Source organism: Halyomorpha halys, unplaced genomic scaffold (genome assembly GCF_000696795.3).
Source record: "Halyomorpha halys isolate HHAL.00 unplaced genomic scaffold, Hhal_1.1 Scaffold446.1, whole genome shotgun sequence".
NCBI lineage: Eukaryota > Metazoa > Arthropoda > Insecta > Hemiptera > Pentatomidae > Halyomorpha > Halyomorpha halys.
Genome location: NW_027104672.1, coordinates 130,025 through 153,375, shown reverse-complemented (window position 1 = coordinate 153,375; position 23,351 = coordinate 130,025). Strand labels below are relative to the sequence as shown.

Sequence of the window (23,351 nt, the reverse complement as noted above, 5' to 3'; positions counted from 1 at the left end):
TCATATTTAATGTATTAATTATTAATTTAGGCATTGATGGGTAGATATGGAATATTATAAAAAATAAACTGAGGTAAGCTTATTCTTGAAATAAGTAATATTGTTAAATATTTTCAATGCTTAATTTAGTTCTTTTATTTTTTATTATGCTTTGAAGTTTTAAATAATCCTAATCTTAGAAAAATAACTACTCCAATAAATACATTTGTTCTTTTGTTACAAAAAGATAGAAATTAAAATAATTCTATACAGCTACTACCCATGAAGAGTCAGGAGTGCAGTTCTTTGTAAGGAAGTACTGTTACTAGAACAATGGTTTAGCAAGGAAGTGATTTGGTCAGAATCAATCAACAAATGTTTACCCAATGACGGGTACCCACTTCATGAAGCTGGGTGGATCCCGGAGGGCTCCCGAACTCACAGTTACAGTAAAACAGAAAATAATTATCTATCACAGCCTTTACTCTCTATTTCATAAAATGCACAATTATTGTATGAAAACGATAAATATTTTATTCAAAGTATTTGCCATTGGTAGCTATACATTGTTCTTTCTCCCTGAAAAGTTGTGAATGTCATGCCAAAAAAAAAAAACTACTCTTTTGAGACAAACCAATCATCGAGCTATTTCTACAAGATGTCTAGTTAAGACACTTACGAAAATATTTCCCAAATAAATGTCTGAATTGTTTCCTCGACCTATTTTACTCAGCGTGATGGTGCATTATGAAGCAAAGTCACTTTTGTGACCTTTTTAGACATTCTAGTCAATTTTCAAGCTTGATTTAAGTCGATCATTTATTGTTGGTAGTATTCAGTATAAAAGGTTCAACCAGGTTTTAGCATTTTATAATACATCAAACCCTTCTCATCCCAATGAGTATAAAGAATTGTTTTCCGTCCATAGCAATCTGGTCTTGTCGATAGTTCACTTAGAGTTACCCATGATCACTTATCAATTTTCAAAATATATCCACATTTTATCCCCAGTCACAATTCAATGGATAAATGAGATACTTTCGTACTTGGTGAGGATATCCATAGGGTTGACTCGAAGCTACAGTAACAGAATAAATAATTATCTGTACGTCATATTCGAACCCAAGGCCTAGGAGTTAGCAACATAGTGCCTTACCACTGTGTCACCCCTCTCCAAAAAAAAAGATATAGCAGATTTAGAAAAATTAAATTAATGAATACATTAGATTTTTTTTTTGTTAATTCAAATAAAAAATAATAATAATACCTATTTTTGCCTTTAAGCTTATGAGTGTTGAATAAATTCAAATGAAGTTCATAGTTGTATTTTCGCACAATCAGTGTTATGCAAAATGGGCAAATCCTTTAATTTTCTAGAAGAAAACATTTTGCACTTTGATCTGGAACATGGTTTTTGATTGAAAAATCTACAATTTTTTTGTTCATATTTTTGAGATCCTAGAACATTCCAGATAGTTTTTCATATAATTAAATTAATTAGTGTTAATGAATTTTGCAGTAGAAAATATAAAAGTAGTCGATTTTGTCCTTCTTACAGAACACCGACATGTTTGTCTTGGGCCTCACTCACTTAATAAATTTTTACATAACATAATGTCTAAACACTTAAAGGCGAGACAAATTCTGTCTTCAAGTCAGACAGAACATGTGTGGACTCTTGAGTCCAAAGAATGCCTGGTTTAAAATATGGGTTCGAATCCCACCTGAGAGAGTCAATATTTATTTCCTGAAAGCCTCAGGAAATAAATATAGACATTTCCACATATAGCAAAAAAATAATAATAATTTAAATAAATTTTATAACAAAAGTATAAAAGGTTAATTTAATAAATAATTTGCAAGAAAATTTTAATAAATCACTATTGAATTACAAAATACAAATAAATACTACAATAAATAAATAACAAATCTAGAATAAAATTTTATAAAAAAAACATTCTGATATAATACAAAAACACAAATAAATTAAACAAACAAAAAACATATTTTTAAATAGTTTAAACAAAATAAATATTTTCCAAATTTGTTCAATAAAATTTTGATTAACAACCATAACTACTCATATATTTTTCATATAATATATAAATATGTATAATATAAAATAATTTATAATTTTATAATAAACAAAGCTTTTTTTATTTTATTTACAAATTATGACTTGAAAATATTAATACAAAATATAAAATTTGAAAGGAAAGATTTAAATGTAAACATGATCAATATACAAGATAGTTATAGACAAAATTATAGTAAATGTACACAATTCTTTTATACACACTTTAAAATTCAACTTCGTACAAAAGGTATCTAGATAGTGAAGAAGGTAAGTCAATATTGGATAGGTATCTCCGGAAAGGCTGAGAAGAAGCTTGAGCCTGCTCACGGATGCACTTTCTTGCAGCAAACCTGCACATCCTCTTCAACGAGACGACGTGGATGTTAGACATGACCAGTTTATAAATAGGAAGAATTGCATTGTATCTTGTCCAATCGTCTGGCTTAATTGGCTCGGTAAGGGAGTTCCTGATCATTCTGTAAGCAAAGTCAGTGAATAAAGTAATAATAAAGAATTATATATGATTTATAAATAATTTCTTTGAAATATAAAGTTATTAGATTTATTAATTAGCACTGTAATGCATTGTATAGATAAATAACATTTATTTGATCCATTGAATGTTAAACAAACATTTCATAATTTTAAATAGTTGAATTAATGCTATTTCGAGGTAAAATATTCTCAAAGTTACCAGAACAATACCTTTCTAATATAATGGGCTGTATAAAAAAATGACTGTTTTATCAAATTCAAGATTTCAAAGGACTGTAAATATTTGAATCCTATTTAATACTTATCAATACTTAATAATTCTTGTTTAATCCCATTCGACTTCTTAAAAAAAACCACAGTTTAGTTCTTTTTTTCAAGAAGAAACATGACAGTGTACTAAGAAATTCTCATTATTTTAAGGCCAGTAGAAAAAAATTTCAGTCGCTGAAGCAACTTGTGAAAATATTAAATATGAAGGGGAAGATGCCTTTGACCAGCACACTGTGAGGTGTTGGTTTGAAAAATTTAGTCAAACTGCTTTTCCGGTTGCTACAAGGGGGAAATTTGAAAAAAAAAAATCCATGCTGTGCGTTTTTGTGAATTTCCAAGGTGTTATTCATCACGACTTTGTTCCTGATGAATGCTCTGTGGATTCTGAACTCTACTAATAAATAACTGGAAAGATTGTATGCGAAGTTATCAGAGCGCTATCCTGCTTTGATCAACCGAAAAGAAGTTTTATTCCAACAAGATAATGCTCGTCCTCACACTTCCTGTCAAACCAATAAAAAGTTTGAAGAACTTCATGGATTCAAACTCCTGCCTCATCCACTGTATAGTCCAGACTTCGCACCATCGGATTACTACTTGTTTCGATTCATAGCCCATTTCCTTCATGGGAAAAAATTTGATAATTTTGTATAAGTAGAAACTGCGGTCTAAGAGTTCTTTGACAGCCATCTCACAGAATGGTATCAGCATGAGATCAAACAATTTGTTTTATATTCTTCATAATACTTATATTCTATTGTTAAAATTCCAATGTCTATTATACTCGTATTATATATGATCATATATTAAGTGTCTAACCCGCAACACACTTTAGACCATATTATCATTTCATTTTCACTAAAAACAGAATAATTTATATAAGACAAGTGTTTCTGTTAACCAGAATATTTAAGTTACAAATGAAATTAAATTTGCAAAGGCACCGGACACCAATATATTGCACTTTATAAATAAAAAGTCAATATTAGTGTTTTCAACATTTTGTGGGTTAGACCACTTTAGCTCTCGAAGCTGATATATGATCATAAACGTGATGTGATATTAAACTAAAATAAAGTTTAAAATAGTCGGAGCATAATAAAGTAATTTTTCAGTATTTGGAGCTTAAATAGTTTCAAAACATTCAAAGGAACCCAATGAATATAATATAGTATAGTAAGCTAATAATATTAAATCATACATACGATACTGTTGACAAGAAGTTGGTAGTGCATTTTTTAAGAAGAAATGCGGTAACAACATCTTCTTGATCAGTCCATAGGTGACGAGGTTCTGCTATATCCCTCAGGAACATTTCCATAACGTCATCAGGCTCAGTGCATTCAGAATACCTCAGAAGAAGATCGAGCCCATCAGTAAAACCGTAACGTGCAGCTTTTTGAAAGAGATAGAGCTGACTTGAAGACGTCGATTTAGTGAGGCAAGGAAGGCATTTATCAGGTGAAGCACCTTTTGCTAGAATCATAGAGAGGAATTTTTCACAATAGCATTCATTGTGGAAAGGACGGTGCATTTGAACAGCAGCTTCGACAGGGCTTACAATTCTGTGAGAATAGAGCAGAATCTCGACAATCGATTCATCATCTTGAGATGATTCATCCTCTTGTTCATAAACAGGATCAATCAGAAAATCATGAGATAATAGGAATTCCAGAAATTTCACTTTTTCTTCATTGTCGATCGCATTGGCATGTAACAGGAGGAAACTAATAGGTGATACAAGGCGATCGCCCATCTTTGCAGGGCATTTTAAAACTGCTTCACTTAGACCTGAATCGTATAGAAGTTCTAAACCTTCAAAAACATTTTTGTCAATAATTAGACAAGGGAGAGAGCGATAATGTGTCATATTGGCTCCAAATGTGGAATATTTTTCTATAGCATCTTTGGGTGTGTGCTTAAGAAGAAGTTCAATTAGATTGTAACGCTCACAGTGAGCGGCAATGTGGAGAGCAAGAAGACCACGATTGTCGACTAAAGTAGTGTCAGTGCCATACTCGATTAATTTCTCAGCAATGAGATAATGCTTGTACTGGCAGGCTTCCATGAGTAATGTCCAGCCTTCAGGCGTCTGCTGATCTATAATAGATTTATCATGACCAAGGTGTTCTATTAAAATGTTGAAGATTTCAAGATTTCCGATCATGCATGCATACTGCAAAGGTGTCCTACTAAAAAAATCCTTAGTTTTCAAATCAGCACCGGCGTGAATGAGGATGTGAATAGCACCTGTATTTACATTTTCCAATGCTATGTATATCGGAGAGCGTTCTTCTTCATCTTTGGCATTTATATCGGCATTGTTCTCTAAGAGTAACTGTATCACTGCTGCATTCTTTTGGGAACAGGCAATGTGGAGGGGAGTGAGGCATTCATTGTTCTGAGCATTAATATTACAACCAGCTTCTATTAACACTTTGACAATCATTTCACATCCGTTTTTGCAAGCGATGTAGATGGGAGTTTCCCCTTCTACAGTTTTATGATCAATATAGGCGCCAGCTGATAAGAGAAGTTGAGCTATATCCACATAGTCATTGCTGACTGCTGCTTCGTGAAGAGGTGTCCACCCTCTGTTGTCGGGCATGTCAAGTGAACAACCTTTCCTTATCAATTTCTTCACCATGTCAAAACTTCCGGACCGAATAGCTCTACTTATCTTAGAAGCGGAGTAAGGATTTTTCCAGTCAAAGTCCATAGAAGAAATGCTGAAAAAGAAATTGTAAAAATATAAGTATCAAAAACAAAAAAACCAAAAGTAACAAAAAGAATCATACATACCACTTTACTTTGAGATGAAATTTTACTTTATATTTATCTATTTTAATAATTGATAATAATAAGGGCTAAAAAAGATATAAACAACTACAATAAGTACTACAACAAGGTAAGAGAATAGATAACATGTAATAAAAATAAACTAAGATAAGGCTAAAAATGACTTATAATATATGAAAATTATATAAAATGAACAAAGTAGATTAAAGAAAGATAAAAACTTTATTATTAATCCTTTGTTCATTTTTTATGTAATTTTCAGATATTCTAAATCATTTATAGCCGTACCTTAGTTTACTTTTATTTCATTTTATCTATTATCTAATTTTGTAACATTATTTTAGTAGTTTGTATCTTATTTAGCCCTCATGAAGCCATGATAAATGGGGTGCAATGTTGACCCACAATAGATAGTTTAATTGCTATTTGAGTTTTATATATTACCTCAGTCAATCAACATTCTTACAGGAAAATAAATATTTTCATATTTCTATTGCTCTTATGAGAATAGTTAGATTTTACATTCATTTAACTATTCAAGAAATATATAATAATGGTGACTTTCTTTAATTTACTTTGTTCATTTTGATATAATTTTCTTATATTTTTAATCATTTTTATATATACTTTAGTTTACTTTTATTTTATGTTGTCTATTCTCTAACTTTATTTCATTATTTTAGTTTGTATCTTTTTTAGCCCAGATGAAGCCCTGCAAAGTGGGAAAATAAATAAAAAGAAGGCAGTCCTCCTTTCATTTATTTATTTTCTCCGATAGTTAATTATGAATTTTTTCCATGTCTTACATTCTTACTACACCTAAAAAAAATATATAAATGGCTAATTGTTTCAAATAATAAAAATTATAGGCACCATAGAGGAAAGTTTAAAAAAAAATAGGAATTTAAGCCGTATCAGACCATTTCAAAGAGGATAAAACTTACTTGATAATAATTACCATTTCATTGTAAATTTCTACAAGGAGCTGAATCAAAATTATTAGAGCTGTTTTCCAGAAAAATAGAAAAAAAAAGTATAATTGATGATATAAAGTAACATTTTGTAGTAAGTTGATTTCAGCAAAAGAACTGCTATCACATCCCAGGTATATGTTTACCTTTTAACTTAATAACTTTTCATTTCTGAGCTATATCTTGTTCACATGGACTGATAATAAAATCTTGATAAATTTTGAATTTTTATTTTTATTATAATTGGAGTTATCAATTAAAATACATGTTTTGAGGTCCTCTGAGTCGAAATATTAAATTCTTGTAAAATGGTCTGTGTTTGTATGTGAACGGCATAGCTCAAAAAGTCTTCAACAACTGAAAAATCATTTTATATATAATCTTTTATCCTATTTAAGTCTCAAAACAACTTATATTTCTTTATAAGTCCAACGTTTCAGCCATCCTCAAGGACAATGTTAAATACAAATTTAGAACCGCATCAATTTTAAAAAAACTTTATGCTATGCAGGCAATTCTGACCAGGTGACAATAATTTCAGTCCAAAATTACCATATTTTGTCAATTCTTCACATTAAATTAAAACTTTTAATCACAACAATCCATACTTTGTGATAAAGTATAATAGTGTAAATTGACTATGATATTTATATAAACATGCTGTGGTCATTTGTCAACAACAAGCAAGGCCTCAATAGTGGAGGCTATCAGTGTTATCATCACGGGATGATTATAACTTGACACCATTAAAAAAAATATTTTCTGAATTTTTCAAATTTATCTCCAACAACAACTGGAAAAAAATATGTTTTCATAAGGAGTTAGTTTATCACTTTGGAGAGAACAAAAATCGACAACTGTGACCAAATTAAAGCATAAGTCAAACCCAGAACAATATAACATAAAGAAGTACATGCCTACTCGTCAAATTGATTTACTCTTTTGTACTGTTATCAAACAGAATACTTATAGTGATAAAACAGGAGTATTATTTTTAAAGATTTTTTTACTTAAATAACCTTATAAAAGATAGACGTGTATGGAAAATAAAATTTAACATTTGAATTACTTGTTGGCCTACAGTCTTTTCATTGTTTTTGACTATGCATTAGAGCCCACAAATGAATAAATGATGTAAAAAAAAAGCACGAGAAATACAAATATAACAAAGATAAAAACAAATAACTTTAGAAATTAAACAAAAAATATAATATGGAACAGCAATAATTTGTAACACATCAATATCAAAGTATTAAAGTATTTTCTTATTGTTTACGTTTTAAAAAAAAAAATTAAAATCTTTAGGTTATTAAGATTTACATTAGTTAACTTCATCAAATTCAATGCAGTGATAAAAGAACATTAAAGGATTCTGAATGTCATAGTTTACTTATAATAGAATAAAGATGAAAATACAAATAAATTAAAATTAATCACTAAATTTATTTAACAATCTAAATAAAATATGTTTAAAACAAAAAACAATACCAAGAGAAGTTTATACTAATTTACCTTTCTTCTTCTTGTGCCATATTTTTACAGAGAAATGGATAATCAAAGAATTATCAAATTTTCTCAATAGTCCTCCAAAGGAAAATGAGAATGAGTTATCAAAATATTTATAAATGAAAAAGAAAAATTTTAATAACTGACTTAATTTAAATACTGTCAGAATAAATGAATGATAAACAAGCTGACATCTCTTTAATCAGAGAATTTCACTGAGAGAAATTCTGACCATCAGAACTAGTAAACAAAAATTGAAGGGGTAATGTACAAACAGAACACCTGGCAGGAAGGTATCAGTAGAAGGTTACACTACCTAGCATTCGTTTCTTAGCTAACCAATCTTATATAATTATTTAGCTTAATTTATCTCAAATGTATTCTATTCGTGGTTTTAGATAAATATACTATTACTTTTTGAAAAAATAAAAACATTAAACAATGGCTGCAGGCACATATTATTTTGTTATTGTGGGCCACAAAGATAACCCAATATATGAATATGAACTCTTACCCATAAATAAAGATATTAAAGTAAGTATTCCAAACTAAACTGTTATGTATTTTTTTTTTAAAAAGTCAATAACCTTTATTACTAATGCAGAAAGAAGAACACAGACATCTGAATCAGTTTATAGCCCATGCTGCTTTAGATTTGGTCGATGAACATATTTGGAAGACTAATAATCTCTATTTGAAAACTGTCGACAAGTTCAATCAATGGTTCGTATCCGCTTTTGTGACTGCTAGTAGAATGAGGTTTATTATGGTCCATGATGCAAAAAATGAAGACGGCATCAAGAATTTCTTTATGGAAGTGTACGAAATGTTTATTAAGGTGAGTATTCATGAAGATAATGATTTGAAGTTTTTTTTTTTACCTTATCAGTATGCTATGTAACTAATTATACATAATGCAATATCAGGAGAACACCACCGGACAGTCCTCTAAAAATATATTTCCTCATACCAGTCGAAAACTGTGGTTCTCACAAGCAATCATACGAAAAGACATAATAAAAACTTATATTAGATTCAGAACAAATCATGAAATTTGTACTCCTTGCACTAAATAAACGTAACTGAAACTTAATGGTTATGAAACCCTTAAATGTATTATAATTGAATATCCAGCATTCAAAAAACAACAAGAAATGTTGTTCAAAGATTTAGATACAAATCAAAATATTATTTATGATAGTATATTCAAAGTAACAGACTATGCAAAAATATGTTAAATGCATAAACGAAAATGTATGTATAACAGAAATAGTTAAGGTATAGAATATTAGTAAATCACATATATTTAACTTAATAAATAATAGTAGTAGCAAAGAGAATATAGTTAAATAACTATATTAATTTTTGGCTGTATGGATTAAACTAATACCACCCACATGGGAAAAAAAAATGGTATGTTTAGGGTTTTAATATGGTAAAATAGTAAATTCAATGATGATTAGCCCAAAAGTGTTTTGCAGATCACACAAAAATTATCATTAAAATAAATGAAAAGAAGATGGTTGGGGTAAGGTCAGTAAAGAATACAAGTTAGAACTTATTAGTGCCAATGTTTTGGCCAGAATTTTAAGCCTCCATCAGGGCTTAGATAAAAAAACAAGACAACTATAATGAATAAAAGGTATTATAGAAAGATCAGAAAATAACTAACAATATAGATACATAAATATTGTTAAAATAAATGGAATATGGTCCGGGTGCGGTCAAATAAAACTCAAATAGTAATCATTTGTACTATTTTTATTTGAGCCAATGTTTCGCCCCACATTGCAGGGCTGTTTTGATGGAAGTCAAAGTCAGATTTAGATTCAGTAATGTTTTATTTTTTTACTACATTACAATTAAAAAAATAATAAAATTTAAGTTTAAAAATCAGGTTTCATATTAATTAGAGGTTTTTCAAGTTAACTATAAAATTTGTTGAAGTGGAGAATGTATTTTTTGCAATTAAATCTTTCAGTTAATTTTATTATGTAAGAATTTTCTGTTTTAATATTTATATATTCTTTTTTTTTTTTCAGTACCTGATGAACCCATTCTACCAAATGAACTCCCAAATCAGATGTCCCTCTTTTGATAGGAAGGTGCAATTTTATGGGAAAAAATATTTACAATAAACTTTTTGCTAGTATTAATTAATTTTACAAAATATTTTGTTTATGTTTGTTAAGTCCTTGTAAATATATTATTTTATTCATATTATCTGTGATATGTATGACTTGTTATTCTTATTCACTCATTTATAATTTTTTTTTTTATTAATTTATGAAGCAATATAATTTTGTATGATTATAATTTATACAATACTTGATTTTTTTTATAGGTTATGTTTGTGTATTTTTTTAAAGGTAATATTTGTTTAATTTTTTTTCCCTTTGATAATCAAAACATATTTGTAAAGTATTGGGAAATGTAATTGGCAATATTTCGTTAGAGTTAGTGTAACAATTCAGGTAAAATTATAATATTTATATACAAAAATAAAGTATTTTTTTCACCTCATGTTTCGCTAACCTATAAAAAATATTATGCTCTTTTTAATTTAAAAAAAAAATTAATCTGGATCACAATAATATAATATATTTAGACATCCCTTATACTTATTTTTTCCCAGATATTTAGCGTTAATTTATGTGAATGAAGGCATTAATACAAAAATGAAAAATATATTTTATTTTTCCTGATATCTCTGCAGGATGATTTATTTAATATTCTTATAATGGTTCAATTTTATGGATGCCAAATCCTTTCAGTTTTTCAAGAAAAATAAAACTCATTGCACTACATATCTAAAATTTATTTTAATCTTCAAGTTGTTATTCATTTATTTTTATGACACTTTCTCATCTATGAGATGATAGGAGGGCAAGATTATTTCCAAACATTAATAATATGGTGAACCCTCCTGGTTACGAAGATTTTCTTGATGTAATAGCTACCCTGGAGAATAATAGAAGTCTCGGCTTTGGTAGTATAGACGCAGAAATGTTGAAGAAGTATAGAGAAATGTGGTGTTATTTTTTATATTATATGTTTCTTCTGTATATATATCGTCGGGTTTCAAGTGAAACACATTGGCTCAATATTTTCAATTCTAAAATATTAAAAAGATTAAACTTCAAAAAATTTATTATCATAAAAAGTAAAATTATTATTTCTGTAATATTAAAAAAAAATTTTTCTTTTTATAAAGAAGAAGTAATTTCTGATTTCAAGTATTTTTTATTTGATTGAAAAATAACACAACAAAGTCATTTAATCATTTTAACTTAGCGATTTCATCATGAATGAAACAAACAAAAATTCATATTCCAGACTTTATCCTACACAAAAGTGATTGAGCTGTAATTTAATTTTGTTGTTTTTTATTATTCCTGGAAAAGTTCGAAATATATATAGAGAACTGGAACATCGTTAATTGACCGTATAATAATATAAAGAAGATGGTAGTCAAAGAAAAAAAACTCAAATAGTAATTGAACAAAGTTTGTTTCCTTGTTACCTTATTTAAGTGTTTCTATCTTTTTTAGCCCTGCAACGTTTGGCCAAAGGTTGGTTCACATTGGATAGTTTTTTATTTTACCGCAGCCGGACTATCTTCCTTTTAGGTAGAGAACATATTGCCTTTACAAGTGATTAAGAAAAACTTTCTTACACCTTTAAACTAATTTATACACGTAAAAACTCAATTCAAAACAGTATTCTTTAAATAATCTTAATACATATTTCAGATCAAAAAGATTTTTGATATTTTTTTTGCCATGTTTGTGGAAACTTAAGGTCTATACTCCTTCAAAAACTGGCAGAAAACCTGCTTCTGCCAACTTAAACAAAGTTCAAAGCTTCGTAAAATTGTAATCTATCCAAGAACATACCATTTTATATGTGCAAAATAACACGACACCACATTAAAAGAGATTTACAATTTAGTTCTTGAGATCTAAATTACAGAACAGATGTCTAGAAAATAAACTGTTGCTGTATTACATCCCATTTTTAAAAAAGGAACTGCAATAATTATGGTGGCTAATCTTTGCTAAGATCATAATGTGAAGTCTTTACCATTCCGCTGAATTAAAAAGTCCAGTTTTGATCCAAGGATATCTTTGGTAAATACCAGTATGATTTTAGACCAAATAGATCTACTATAGACCATATTTTCTTGATGAGGCTAATATACCCCAGAGCTACAGGTAAAATAATACTTTCCTAGGACACAAGCAAATAAGCACACTCAGTATGTTCTTCCCTTTTTTTATTTATATTATGATGTGTCTCATTTCATATGTTTGTTCCTAATGATCATTTCCTCTTCACTACCGGCTAGTATCCAGTCGAGACTTACATTCCTCCTTTGCGATAGGAGACTAGTACCCTACAGAGTGAACTTTCCATCCTTTGAGGACTTTGGGCTAGACTAGCACCCATAAGACTGATCATGTCTAGTCACCTCCTTAGCAGTTACCTAACCTATTGGAGGATGTATTGTGGAGGTCTTGTGGTATAGAGAATCTCACATTATCAATTGGAGTCAGATCTAACACAACCACGTTGACTGCCATATAGAATGGTTATCGAGATGAGATTCAAAGTAAGAGAAGAGTGTGTTCCAGGACAAGCTGGATGAGAGATGTGAAACAAGACCTGACCAAGCTTTAGTGACTGTCCCCACAAGCTTCGCTCCCCGACGAAGGTGCTAGATCATGAGGAATGGAGGAAGATTGTCCTATTAGCTAAAGTTCACCTTGAACCTATACTATGAGAACAATAAAAGCCCTACATCCAATTATTAAGTTCAAATCCTTTCTGGTAATATTATCAACAAAATGGTGGTTGTCTAAATCAGATTTATCTTATGCTTTTTAATGTCATAAAGAAGATCTATTTTTAAAAATATATTTGGAAACAGCAAATATGTATTTAGAAAAAAAATTGGTGTTAAGACCCCTTAACTTTTCAGAACAGTATAGTGTTGTATCAATTGTTAATTATTATTATTGGCACGACATACCATGGAGGTCCACATGATGTACTAGGGAAATGCATCACACATTTCTTGACGTGGTTTTTTCATAGTTCATCACTCCCCTGCCTATTTTTTGTGAGTGCCACCCATTGGCTGACGGTCCTCACAAATGCCCAGAGGGAGGCTGTGAGTGAGTTTCGTATGATGTTATGAGTGAAAAACTTAGTAGAACTCACAACCTTTGGGTTGGTAGACAGGTGCATTGCCACACTTCTACCATTGTCCCCATCAATTTTTAATCTTGATTAAAATTGTTCTTAAAAAATAATACCTTTGAAATCCAACTATATGGAAAACATCTTTAAATCCTGATCAAGATTTTGGCATTGTTCTTAAAAGCTCATTTCTGGTTATCACAATCTTGTTGTAAACTATCTAATTTTTGTCCCTTGTTACATGGATCATTTTTTCACCTTGTCCATACTGAAAAAGGAGCAGGATAACTAAAAGTAGAGGAGGTATAAGGAAAAAATAGGTGGTAGGAGAAACCAACTTATATTAATAGAGGGCTTGAATTTTTTGTTCATTATTGGTATATTTTTTTTGATACATTAACAGTCTAGAAAAATGTATCCATTTTTTTTTTTGCCTCTATCTTATTTTTTTTTTCAAAAGTTGTAAAAACAAATCTTGAGAACTAGATGGTCGGGGATGCGGTGAGTAAAGATACACAAATGAGTAAAACTTATTTATTTGTGCCATTGTTTCAACCTGAATTTCTAGCCTTCATTAGGGCTGAAAAACAAAACGAGATAACAACCTTAATTCAGAACAACCATAATTACCTTCTATTAGTGTCTGCTACTATCTACTTAATTTGTTGTTATGTATATTTTCAAGTTGCATAATGAAATGTTTGAAAGAAAACGATATATATGATGCAATGGGCATATATTTCAATGAGGCCATTTAAATATTTGTCACCCTCTTATACATTTTCCTCTTTTAAATAAGTTTTTTAACATATCTTCGATTTCTTTTTTACCCACCCAAATAACTTGTAATGTATTCTTACCTTCCAGTAATTTTTTCACCTTCGTAACGTATGTTTTAATTCAGAGTTTTACCACACTCACCACTGATCTCACTTAGATTTCCGATATTCTACTAGTAGGTAAGTTTTGTCTTATTCTCTTTTTTTGTGTTTATTTTACCCCCTTATCCTTCTCTATTCTTTTCTTATTTCTCTTTACCCACATTATCAGATATATTCACCACATATTAATATTGTCATGGTTTCTATTGACTTCTTTTGTCTGTAACCAGCAGAACATCCAATAATCCACTGGCATTACCTGCATGATTTTGGCTACCTCGATTGGACCCTGCAAAAAACCTTACATAGCCACAAGGCAATTCAAGACAGTAGTATGCTAGTATACGTTTGTCATTTCTATTATGTATGTGTATGTATGTACTGTATAAATTTAATAATAAAGGAGGTTACAAAAAAAAATTCACTTTTTTGCCTAACTCAACCTTTTTGTTTCTTTATTCTAGTATTATACTTACATATTTCATCAGTTACATATATTTTCTTTTATTTCTTTTTTTTTTTCTTTCCATAATTTTAATTTTTTAATTATTATTAAATTAACATATTTATATTTCTATGTTTCTTTGCATTATATAATTTTAAAATTTTATTTCTTTGATTATGTTATTCTACTTACATATTTAATTAAACGTTTTAATTTCCACTTCTTTCATCACTTTATTTTTACTAATTTTCATTCTGTATAATTATTTACTTGTATCATTCTGTTTATTTTTTTGTATTCATTGGTTGTTATCTTGTAGATTTGAAACTCTGGCCGAAATGTTGGTACTATTAAATAAGTTCTCTCAACTTGTTTGTGTTTTTTACTGACCGCATCAACTCACCATCTTCTCATCATATATATTATTTACGGTCAACTATCTTATCATCATTATAAATTGTTTTCATTATTTTTAGACATTACTTACATATCTTATGATGTTAATTCTATTACTCATCATTTATATTTTCTTCCTCACCTTTTATTATGTTCATATCTTTATTTAGTTGAACATTGTGTATCTATACTTACCACAACCACGACTATCTTCTCGTATCAATCTATGGTTAACTATTATTACCTCATTAAACAAAAAATCTTGTGTGGTCAGTTAGTTTTTTTTTTTTTATAAATAAAAGTGAATAAACAAATAAGTGGCCAGAAAACAAACAAAAAAATATAGTCATAAGTTAGAGCCAGTAAATTGTATTATTTTTGTTGGCAAGGAATAAAATTATATTTTAATATTTTAAAGCTAAACAAAATCAAAAATATATTGAATTTACTCATAAATACACAATATTTAAATAGTACTACATCTATTTACATAAACAATTCTATAAGTGTTGAAATATTATTAAAATTTTATTCAGGAGAATATATAGAAAATGAATCACATTGCAATAGTTTATTGTTACATACAAAGCATTTCCAATTTTTGGAATTGTAACTTTCTTAGTTTATATCATTAATTCATCCCACTATTATAAGATTATGTATCAGTAACTGAAACAAATATATTTCTATCAATGGATTTAGGTATTAAAAATATTTCCAGCAAAAATTAATGTAATTTTATTGTATATAATATAAGCTAATTACATAAGTACATAGATAAATACAATATTACAATTTTTTTGTCTTTCATCATCTGTAAAACTTGGAGAAAATTTAAGAGTAAAATAAATTTAAATTCTTCAACGAGAACAGGTCAGTTTTGGCAGAAGTTTGAATTTGAAGATTTATCAGTACTTTCTGTCGTATGGAGCTTGACTATCCCTGAAGACTCCCTAAAAAAAAAAAAGCAAAAAAAAATATGTCATTAACATTGTCATAGCTTCAAATGATTCTAATTAAATTACTTACTATAAAAAACTAATTCTCTAATTGAACAAAACTTTCTATATCACATGAAGATGAGAAATAAGTAAGATGTTTACTTTTTACACTAAATAAATTCTTTGAAGAATGGAATATAGTCCGGGTGCGGTAAAAAAAACAACTCAAATAGTAGATAATTATACTATTTTATAGAGCCAACATTTCGCCCCACGTTAGCTCAATAAAGTAGTATAATTATCTACTATTTAAGTTTTTTTTTTACCGCACCCGGACCATATTCCATTCATCTATACACACGGTCAATCAATAATCTTTCAGTAAATTCTTTGAAGTTTGATCAGCAGTATAGATTTTCGTTTTCAACATTAAATATATTTCTAAATACCTAAATTTTAAAATTTATGGAGGGTATAAGAGTTACAGTTATAATATTAATTACTAAATAAAATCATTTAATTTACAAATCTATTTTGGAGCATCGGTTTCTTGTAGTAGTAATAGTCTCTTCGATTTCTCACATCTCCATCTCTGAGCCATGAAGAGTAGCCGACAAATTTTTTTCCAACATTAAACTGTAAAACAAAAAGATATGTTTAAAATATATATTTTTTAAAATTTAAAAAACTTATTTTTTATTTCTAATTGAAAATATGAATTTCGAATTGATTTATAAGCAATACTCACTGCCGCACAGTTCTGTATTTTTTAGGGCATGAAACAGAAAAAAAAAAAAAAAATTAGTAGCTTGTTGAATTGAAATAAAATATAGATATAATTTATATAGCTAAATATATTTACAATAGAAGTTTTTCAATAAATAAAACATTTTTATGATAATTTTTTTTAATGCATTTTTTTTACAATAAATTATTTTCTGAGAACAGGAGTGCTCAAACTTTTCATAATGTATTAAAGGAGTGTCAATACTGTTGCACGTATTAGGTGTATACTGAGCAATATTACATCAGTTGTATATTCAAATATGACAACTAATGAACATGAACAAAGAACATAGAAATATACATCTACAAGCTTGTAACAAAATTAATTAATCTGATATTAATTAACCTAATTGATTAGCTAGAATACATCAACAAAAAGAGTAAAAATAATTTTAAATATTTTTGAAAAAAAAGAAACTAAGTTAAGCAAATATAAATATGGTTCTATACAAATAAGTATAGTTCTGCTATTTATTACTTTAGTTCTATATTTACAATTCTTATCACACATGTCAGCACTTATTATTAATTAGTTTCCTATTCATTTATATTTATATTTTATCAACTTAATTTGAATCTTTTTTTTTTTCAAAAATATTTTTATATAATTTTTTACCCTCCTTTTGTGTTTATTTTAATTTTCTTGTCACATCTTACAGTGTTAGTAACTTGTTTCCATTTAGCCCTGACAAAGCACTGCAAAGCGGAGCGAAATGTTGGATAACATTATTTTTTTATTACTATTTTATATTTTTATTGACCATCAACTGGACTATCTTCCTACAATTAATAACTAATTGGTAGTTGGCAATTTTCATCAGTGGATTGACTTATAAGCAGCTGTAGTTCATTGTTACAATAAAATAGAAAGATATTTTGATCGGGATGTTATTTTTTATTTAGGAACAATTATTATAGTACAATATATATTTTAATACAAAGTGCTAACAGATATTTGATATTGAAAACATCATAATTAAATGATATTAGTCAGATACATTAGAAATGTCCTTATTTAAATGCAATGAAAGTAAATAATTTAAAAGAGGAATATCAAATGACGAAAAAAATTTCATCTAATCAAATTTCTTTATTTGTATCAATAAAGAAATCAAGTTATTAGTTTTTTTACACTCTGTAGTATAATTTTCTGCTTTCTGAATATCATTCAGCTGATACCTATAGCTAATATTTTGGATTTTAATTAATTTGAAATGGCACATTGCACTGTCGCAGTTCAACAGCGTGACATCTCAAAAATGGTTACTTTGAGATATGCATGTTATCTTAGCAATAAGGGTAAGATCTATACAGTAAAATATAATAATAGTAGAACATCTGTTATAAATCCATATTACATAATATAATACATATTATTTCAAGATATTACAGTTTTGAACTGTATTGATCTTACCCTTATTGCTAAGATTACATGCATATCTCAAAATAAACATTTTTGAGATTTTACACTGCTGAACTGGTATATTGATAGAAAAAACATGGGAATGAAGTGTTTTGACAAAGTACTTCTTCAGAGAAAGCAAGATGGCAACTCACATAATATTGAAACAATATTATTGACACATGTGGCACCCTTAATAATATTTATTCTATAAGTCAGTCGAAATAATAGTCATAATTTAAATGCCAGACTGAAGTAACTGACTTTGATCACAAAGACCCTTTCACTATCAGTCAGAATGACGCTAACTTGTAAATGAGATATTGAACAGTAAGGTTCTTGTGTAATGTCTCTTTTGATTTTTAATAAAAAGAAAACTTGTTTGGCCATTATTTTGATATTTAAGAAAAATTGATATATTGGAAGCCATGAAAAAAAGAAGAAGTGAAACGCACAATATGAACGAAGTACTCCCAGCCTTTCCTCTCCTTCAAATATCGAATAATAAAAATTTAAAAATTTTTTCAGTAATCTATCAGTCGTAACATTACACAAGATTGTCATTTTGATTGACCGTATAGGAGTCTCTTAAGACTAAGTCTTAATATTTCTTTTAAGGAAGATAGTCAAGGTGACGGTTAAAAAAAAACCTACGAAATAATAAAAAAGGGGCAAAACATTGGTTACTAATAATTTTTTTTTTTTTACTATTTTGTACTTTTATTGATCACCATCTCGACTAAATTCCTACAGTCTATTGCACACAGTTCATTATAAAGTAAGGTATTTCACCCCAATCTTTTATTAATTTAATGAAAAGTATGCATAATTATTATTCCAAATTAATGAGTCTGCCAAGTATAGTTCGGGGGAATGGAAAATGGGGGCTGTTTCAAAACTAAAAAAAATTATTATATTTCCGTTTGGAGCTCCGCATCTTTAAAACTATCAACATTACTAGAAAACCTAATACAACATCATTTAAAGTAGATTTAATTTTCTAAAATATGAATTCAATAGTTCCCAAGATATGTTTTTTTTAAAAGCAACATTTCATAAAAAATGTGCTGAATAATCAATATTTAGTAAATTTACAGCGCGAAATCAATATCTCAGGGACCATTGGACGTACAGATGTTTATTAGCAATCAAACTAAACCTAGTTTAATGTGCTATCAAGTAGCTTACGATGTTTATCTTTATAGGAGTAATAGTTTTCATGACATTTTTAAAAATAAATTGATTTCTGGGTTTTCAGACAAAATTTCATATGTAAAATTTATATTCATAAGCAAATATAAAAACTACAACCCCTAAAAAGATAAACATTATAAATTACTTGATAGCACATTAAACTAGCTTTAATCTGAGTGCTATCATGACAAATGTACGTCTCATTCTTCCTGAGCTATATTTAAAATAACTGACTTTTTTCTCCTCTTGCACTCTTGGATTTATATGGTCAACTACTAATCTTCCATTGATATATTTTTTTATGGGCAAAATTTTTTTTTAAATAACTGCTTATTTAATCATTTCAAATAATTTAATTGTTGATTTAAATACTAAAAAAATAAAATTCTTGTAAGAATAAACTCACCCTCGAGTCCAGCTGTTTAAGCAAGCATGAAAAAAAAAAAAATGTATATAACATAAAAGTATGAAATTATTAAAGAAAGGTATAAAATAATAAGTTATAACTGCCTTAACATACCTGACACATCTGAAAGGAAACAGGAAAAGATAATTATTAGAGTTAAATTTATTGTTTCATCAGACAATTCATAGAATATTTTAATAAGTTAGCAGTTTACTTACCAGCTGTTATTCCAATGCAGCAATAACAAAATAAAAAAATAAGTTAGTTATTTATTAATAAATGATAATGATTTTTTATTAATAACCTACATATTTATTTATATGTAAGTGTTACTATGGAAATTTATGTAAACATTATATTAAATAGGTTACTATGGGAACAGCACATAATAAACCTACCTGACTTTTTGTTTTTAATAATTTAATATTATTGCATAAATGGTAAAATTAAAAATTATTATTAAAAAATCCAGAATATTTGGTAGGAGGAACTCTTATATAGGTTATTTATATAAGAGAAATAATTTCTTATATTAACAAAACTAAAAATAATCTGTCAGAAAAAGCAGAATACCAATGGGCAGAGACAATTTATGAGTTTAAGTACACAAAGAGGCCATTGTTATCTTAAATTGATTAGTTTATTAATCTTGCTAAATTTGTGCCCATTAAGGCATCATCAGGGCATTATTATACAACTGAAAAAACACTCGTACAGTAAAAGGACTTACCATTCAGACAGGGCATATAACAAATAAAAAAGCAAAAAGATTACTCAAAAATAATTGGTGTTCCACTTTAATACACTATTTGAGACTACAATGGCCATTTTGTGTTCCTAAAAATAATTTTTTTAATTTTATCTTTATTGACATTTACAACTGTACATAATAATACATCCAGTAAATTTGATGTGAGATCATAATGGCATGATACAGGTGTGTAGAGAAACTACCCATTGGTAGCACTTTAATGATGTCTTGACATTAGAAGGTCTTGTGGCCATATTCTTTTCAGGCGCCTCGGAGGATTGTCAAGAATGGAAGAGAAAGCAAGGTTAGAAACTAGTGGGTTTGGGGGTCTATAATGGAAGAATTGATATCTGGTTCAGGCTAGATCGGTTACATATGGAACATTAATATCTTTATGGATGATTTTATTTGTGACAAAGTAAGGAGCATTGAGGATTTTATGAAGAATTTTGAATTGTAAGGATGGGATATGAGAGGAATTTGAAGGTTTAGTGGAACCCCAAAGCTCAACTCCGTATGTCCAGATAGGCCTTATTATAGTCATTATAGATCAGTCTTTTGTAATGGATTGGAAGCTTAGACTGTTATCTAGTAAGTACTGTAAAAGTCAGAATTGATGAGCAGTTTCCTGTCTTTTCAGTCTTGTGTGAGGATTCTAAGTAGGTCGTTTGTCCAGATTTAGTCCATAGATAACAGATCTATTCTACAGGTATAAGAGTAACATCATTACATTATACTATAGGACAGTTGGTAGGTTTAAGATGAAGAGTAAAGCGGATTTGTTCGGATTTATTTTTATCCTCCAATTTCGGCACCATTCTTCAAGGGTTGTGATATGGGATTGGATAGTTTGGGATGCAATGAAAGGGTCATTATTAAAAACAATTTAAAATTTAATAGACGAAATCTAAACTTAAATTTAAACATTAAAATAGTTTTCATAAAATACTTGATAGTTGAGTCTTTATTACGGTTCATTGGTGGTTGGTACAATTTCTTCCAACAACTTATGTTCTACTTCATTGACTAGATTTAAGTTAACAATAAATAATCATTGCCCTAAAATTATTTCAGGGGAAATACTAGAAATTTCTATTCTAAGATTAAAACTATAAAAATATAAAAGAAAACTGTTTGGAAAACAATGGAAAAATATATTTTTATTTCTAGAAAATAAAAGTTAAAGTGTAATAAAATTTGAAAGGATAGGTTTTATTATATCTGACTGTCATAAAAGTGTAATAAAATATAAATTAGTTAGAAAATAGTTATTTTCAGTTCCTGACTACTGTTATTAGGCTAGGCTAATAAAATCTGTCCTATTGAATTTTATTTTAAATTTTCTCTAGAATAAATAAAGAAAATATGTCATTGTGCAAAACATTTATTTTGTGCTAGAATAATGAGGAGAATAAATCCCAAGACTATATACTATGACATATACTGTCATGACAGTACTGTTGTTCTATCAGGATTTACTTAGTAGTTGGTACTATTGTCAGCTATCTGCTTATGCCTGACAGCTAACTCCCACCGCCCATTGGCAGTGAACTGTCACAACCTACATCAACCTTATGTATAACTTATAAACTTATACGTTTTCTATTTGCCATTTGTCTATGATAATAGTTGTTTTCTTTATTTAATCATCAATCAAATCATCAATTTGTATCATTCATTCATAAAGTTGTAATATTGGTGAAGTTGGGTTTATTATTAGCATCTAGACAAGCACTATCATGTTTTTTCACTGTTATCATATTACTTGCACTACAGATATCTCTAATGGAACAGAGCCTTTAATTATTTAAATTTTCTGGACATTGATACTGTAGTATTAAATAATAATAAATTGTTACACTTTCACTACTTTTTTCAAATTAACAATATTTACAAAGAACTGAATGAGTGCTAAACAATAAACATAACGGGTATGCTAGAGAGTGGTAATAACATGTTTTTTAATACTCAGTTACATTCCCTGTTCAGATTTGCTTCGACCAATATAGAATAAAGTATTAAACGACTGGCAACAGAATTGGTCAGTAGAAAACAATAAGTTTACAACCATAAAGCCAACAGTGAGTTGCTGGGCTTCATCCTCCAGAAAAACAGAGATGGTTATTGCGTGCCTCAGAATTGGACACTGCAGGTTGGCCTATGAACATCTCATAACAAGAAAAGATCGACCTCAGTGTGAATGCTGTAAAATGATTCTGCCTGTTTTTCACATTTTTGAGGAGTGTCCACAGTACAGAGAGATTATGGGAAGTTGCTGTGTTCCTGATAGCTCTCCAGGGCCTTGTGCGACAGTGAGGAAAACATTAGTAACACCATTAGGTTCATTAAAACTATCGGATTGTTTACTCAGACATAACTCTGACTTCTATATTATGAAGTGTAGTGTCATTGTTTATTATTTATATTTACATAATATATTTATGTTTAGTATAAATTATTATTCTATATCACTATCATTGATTAATTATTGGGTACCCTTAATTGGGTAAAAAATCTGGTGGTCGAGTGTAATTCTGACCAAATCACATCCTTGCACAACTGTTGGTCTAGAAACAGTACTTCCTTACAAAGTACTGAACTCCTGACCCCCTATGGGCTGTAGTGGTATAGATTTTAATTTCAATAATTAATTAATTAATAAAATTTGTATCATAATAGTTCTGTGGTAAAAAGTGATTTGATGTCTGGACAAATATTTATTTTTTTTTTATAAGGGCAATGATAACAGCTAGTAGTTTTTTGCCCTCAAATCTAAACAACAAATGGTTTTTATCTTTGTAGAAGTGGTAGTTTTCAGTCCAATAGCCTGTAATTTTGGGTTTTGTAGTG

General features: G+C 28.7%; 2 protein-coding genes and 1 long non-coding RNA gene across 4 annotated transcripts; 1 reads left to right on the top strand and 2 right to left on the bottom strand.

The window, feature by feature from the left end:
- Nucleotides 1-1,968: 1,968 nt before the first annotated feature.
- LOC106682837 (ankyrin repeat and SOCS box protein 2) lies at nucleotides 1,969-8,379 on the bottom strand. The gene is made up of 3 exons (XM_014423906.2): nucleotides 8,104-8,379; nucleotides 4,027-5,550; nucleotides 1,969-2,532 (listed from the first exon to the last, which is right to left on the bottom strand). Exons 1-3 carry the CDS (start codon nucleotides 8,121-8,123, stop codon nucleotides 2,280-2,282), a joined length of 1,797 nt encoding a protein of 598 aa, XP_014279392.1. The 5' UTR covers nucleotides 8,124-8,379; the 3' UTR covers nucleotides 1,969-2,279.
- A 1-nt stretch (nucleotide 8,380) lies between these two features.
- Trs20 (TRAPP subunit 20) lies at nucleotides 8,381-10,615 on the top strand. The gene is made up of 3 exons (XM_014423907.3): nucleotides 8,381-8,631; nucleotides 8,702-8,935; nucleotides 10,140-10,615. The coding sequence occupies exons 1-3, from the start codon at nucleotides 8,539-8,541 to the stop codon at nucleotides 10,233-10,235; spliced, it is 423 nt and encodes a 140-aa protein (XP_014279393.1). The 5' UTR covers nucleotides 8,381-8,538; the 3' UTR covers nucleotides 10,236-10,615.
- A 5,128-nt stretch (nucleotides 10,616-15,743) lies between these two features.
- On the bottom strand, nucleotides 15,744-19,970 carry LOC112211489 (uncharacterized). 2 transcript variants are annotated; one of them, XR_002945621.2, is made up of 5 exons: nucleotides 19,865-19,970; nucleotides 19,751-19,762; nucleotides 16,711-16,722; nucleotides 16,488-16,598; nucleotides 15,744-15,974 (listed from the first exon to the last, which is right to left on the bottom strand). It is a non-coding gene; the product is annotated as an uncharacterized lncRNA (long non-coding RNA). The 2 variants fall into 2 exon arrangements; XR_010843384.1 differs by lacking the exon at nucleotides 19,865-19,970 and having other exon boundaries at nucleotides 19,751-19,826.
- Nucleotides 19,971-23,351: the final 3,381 nt, after the last annotated feature.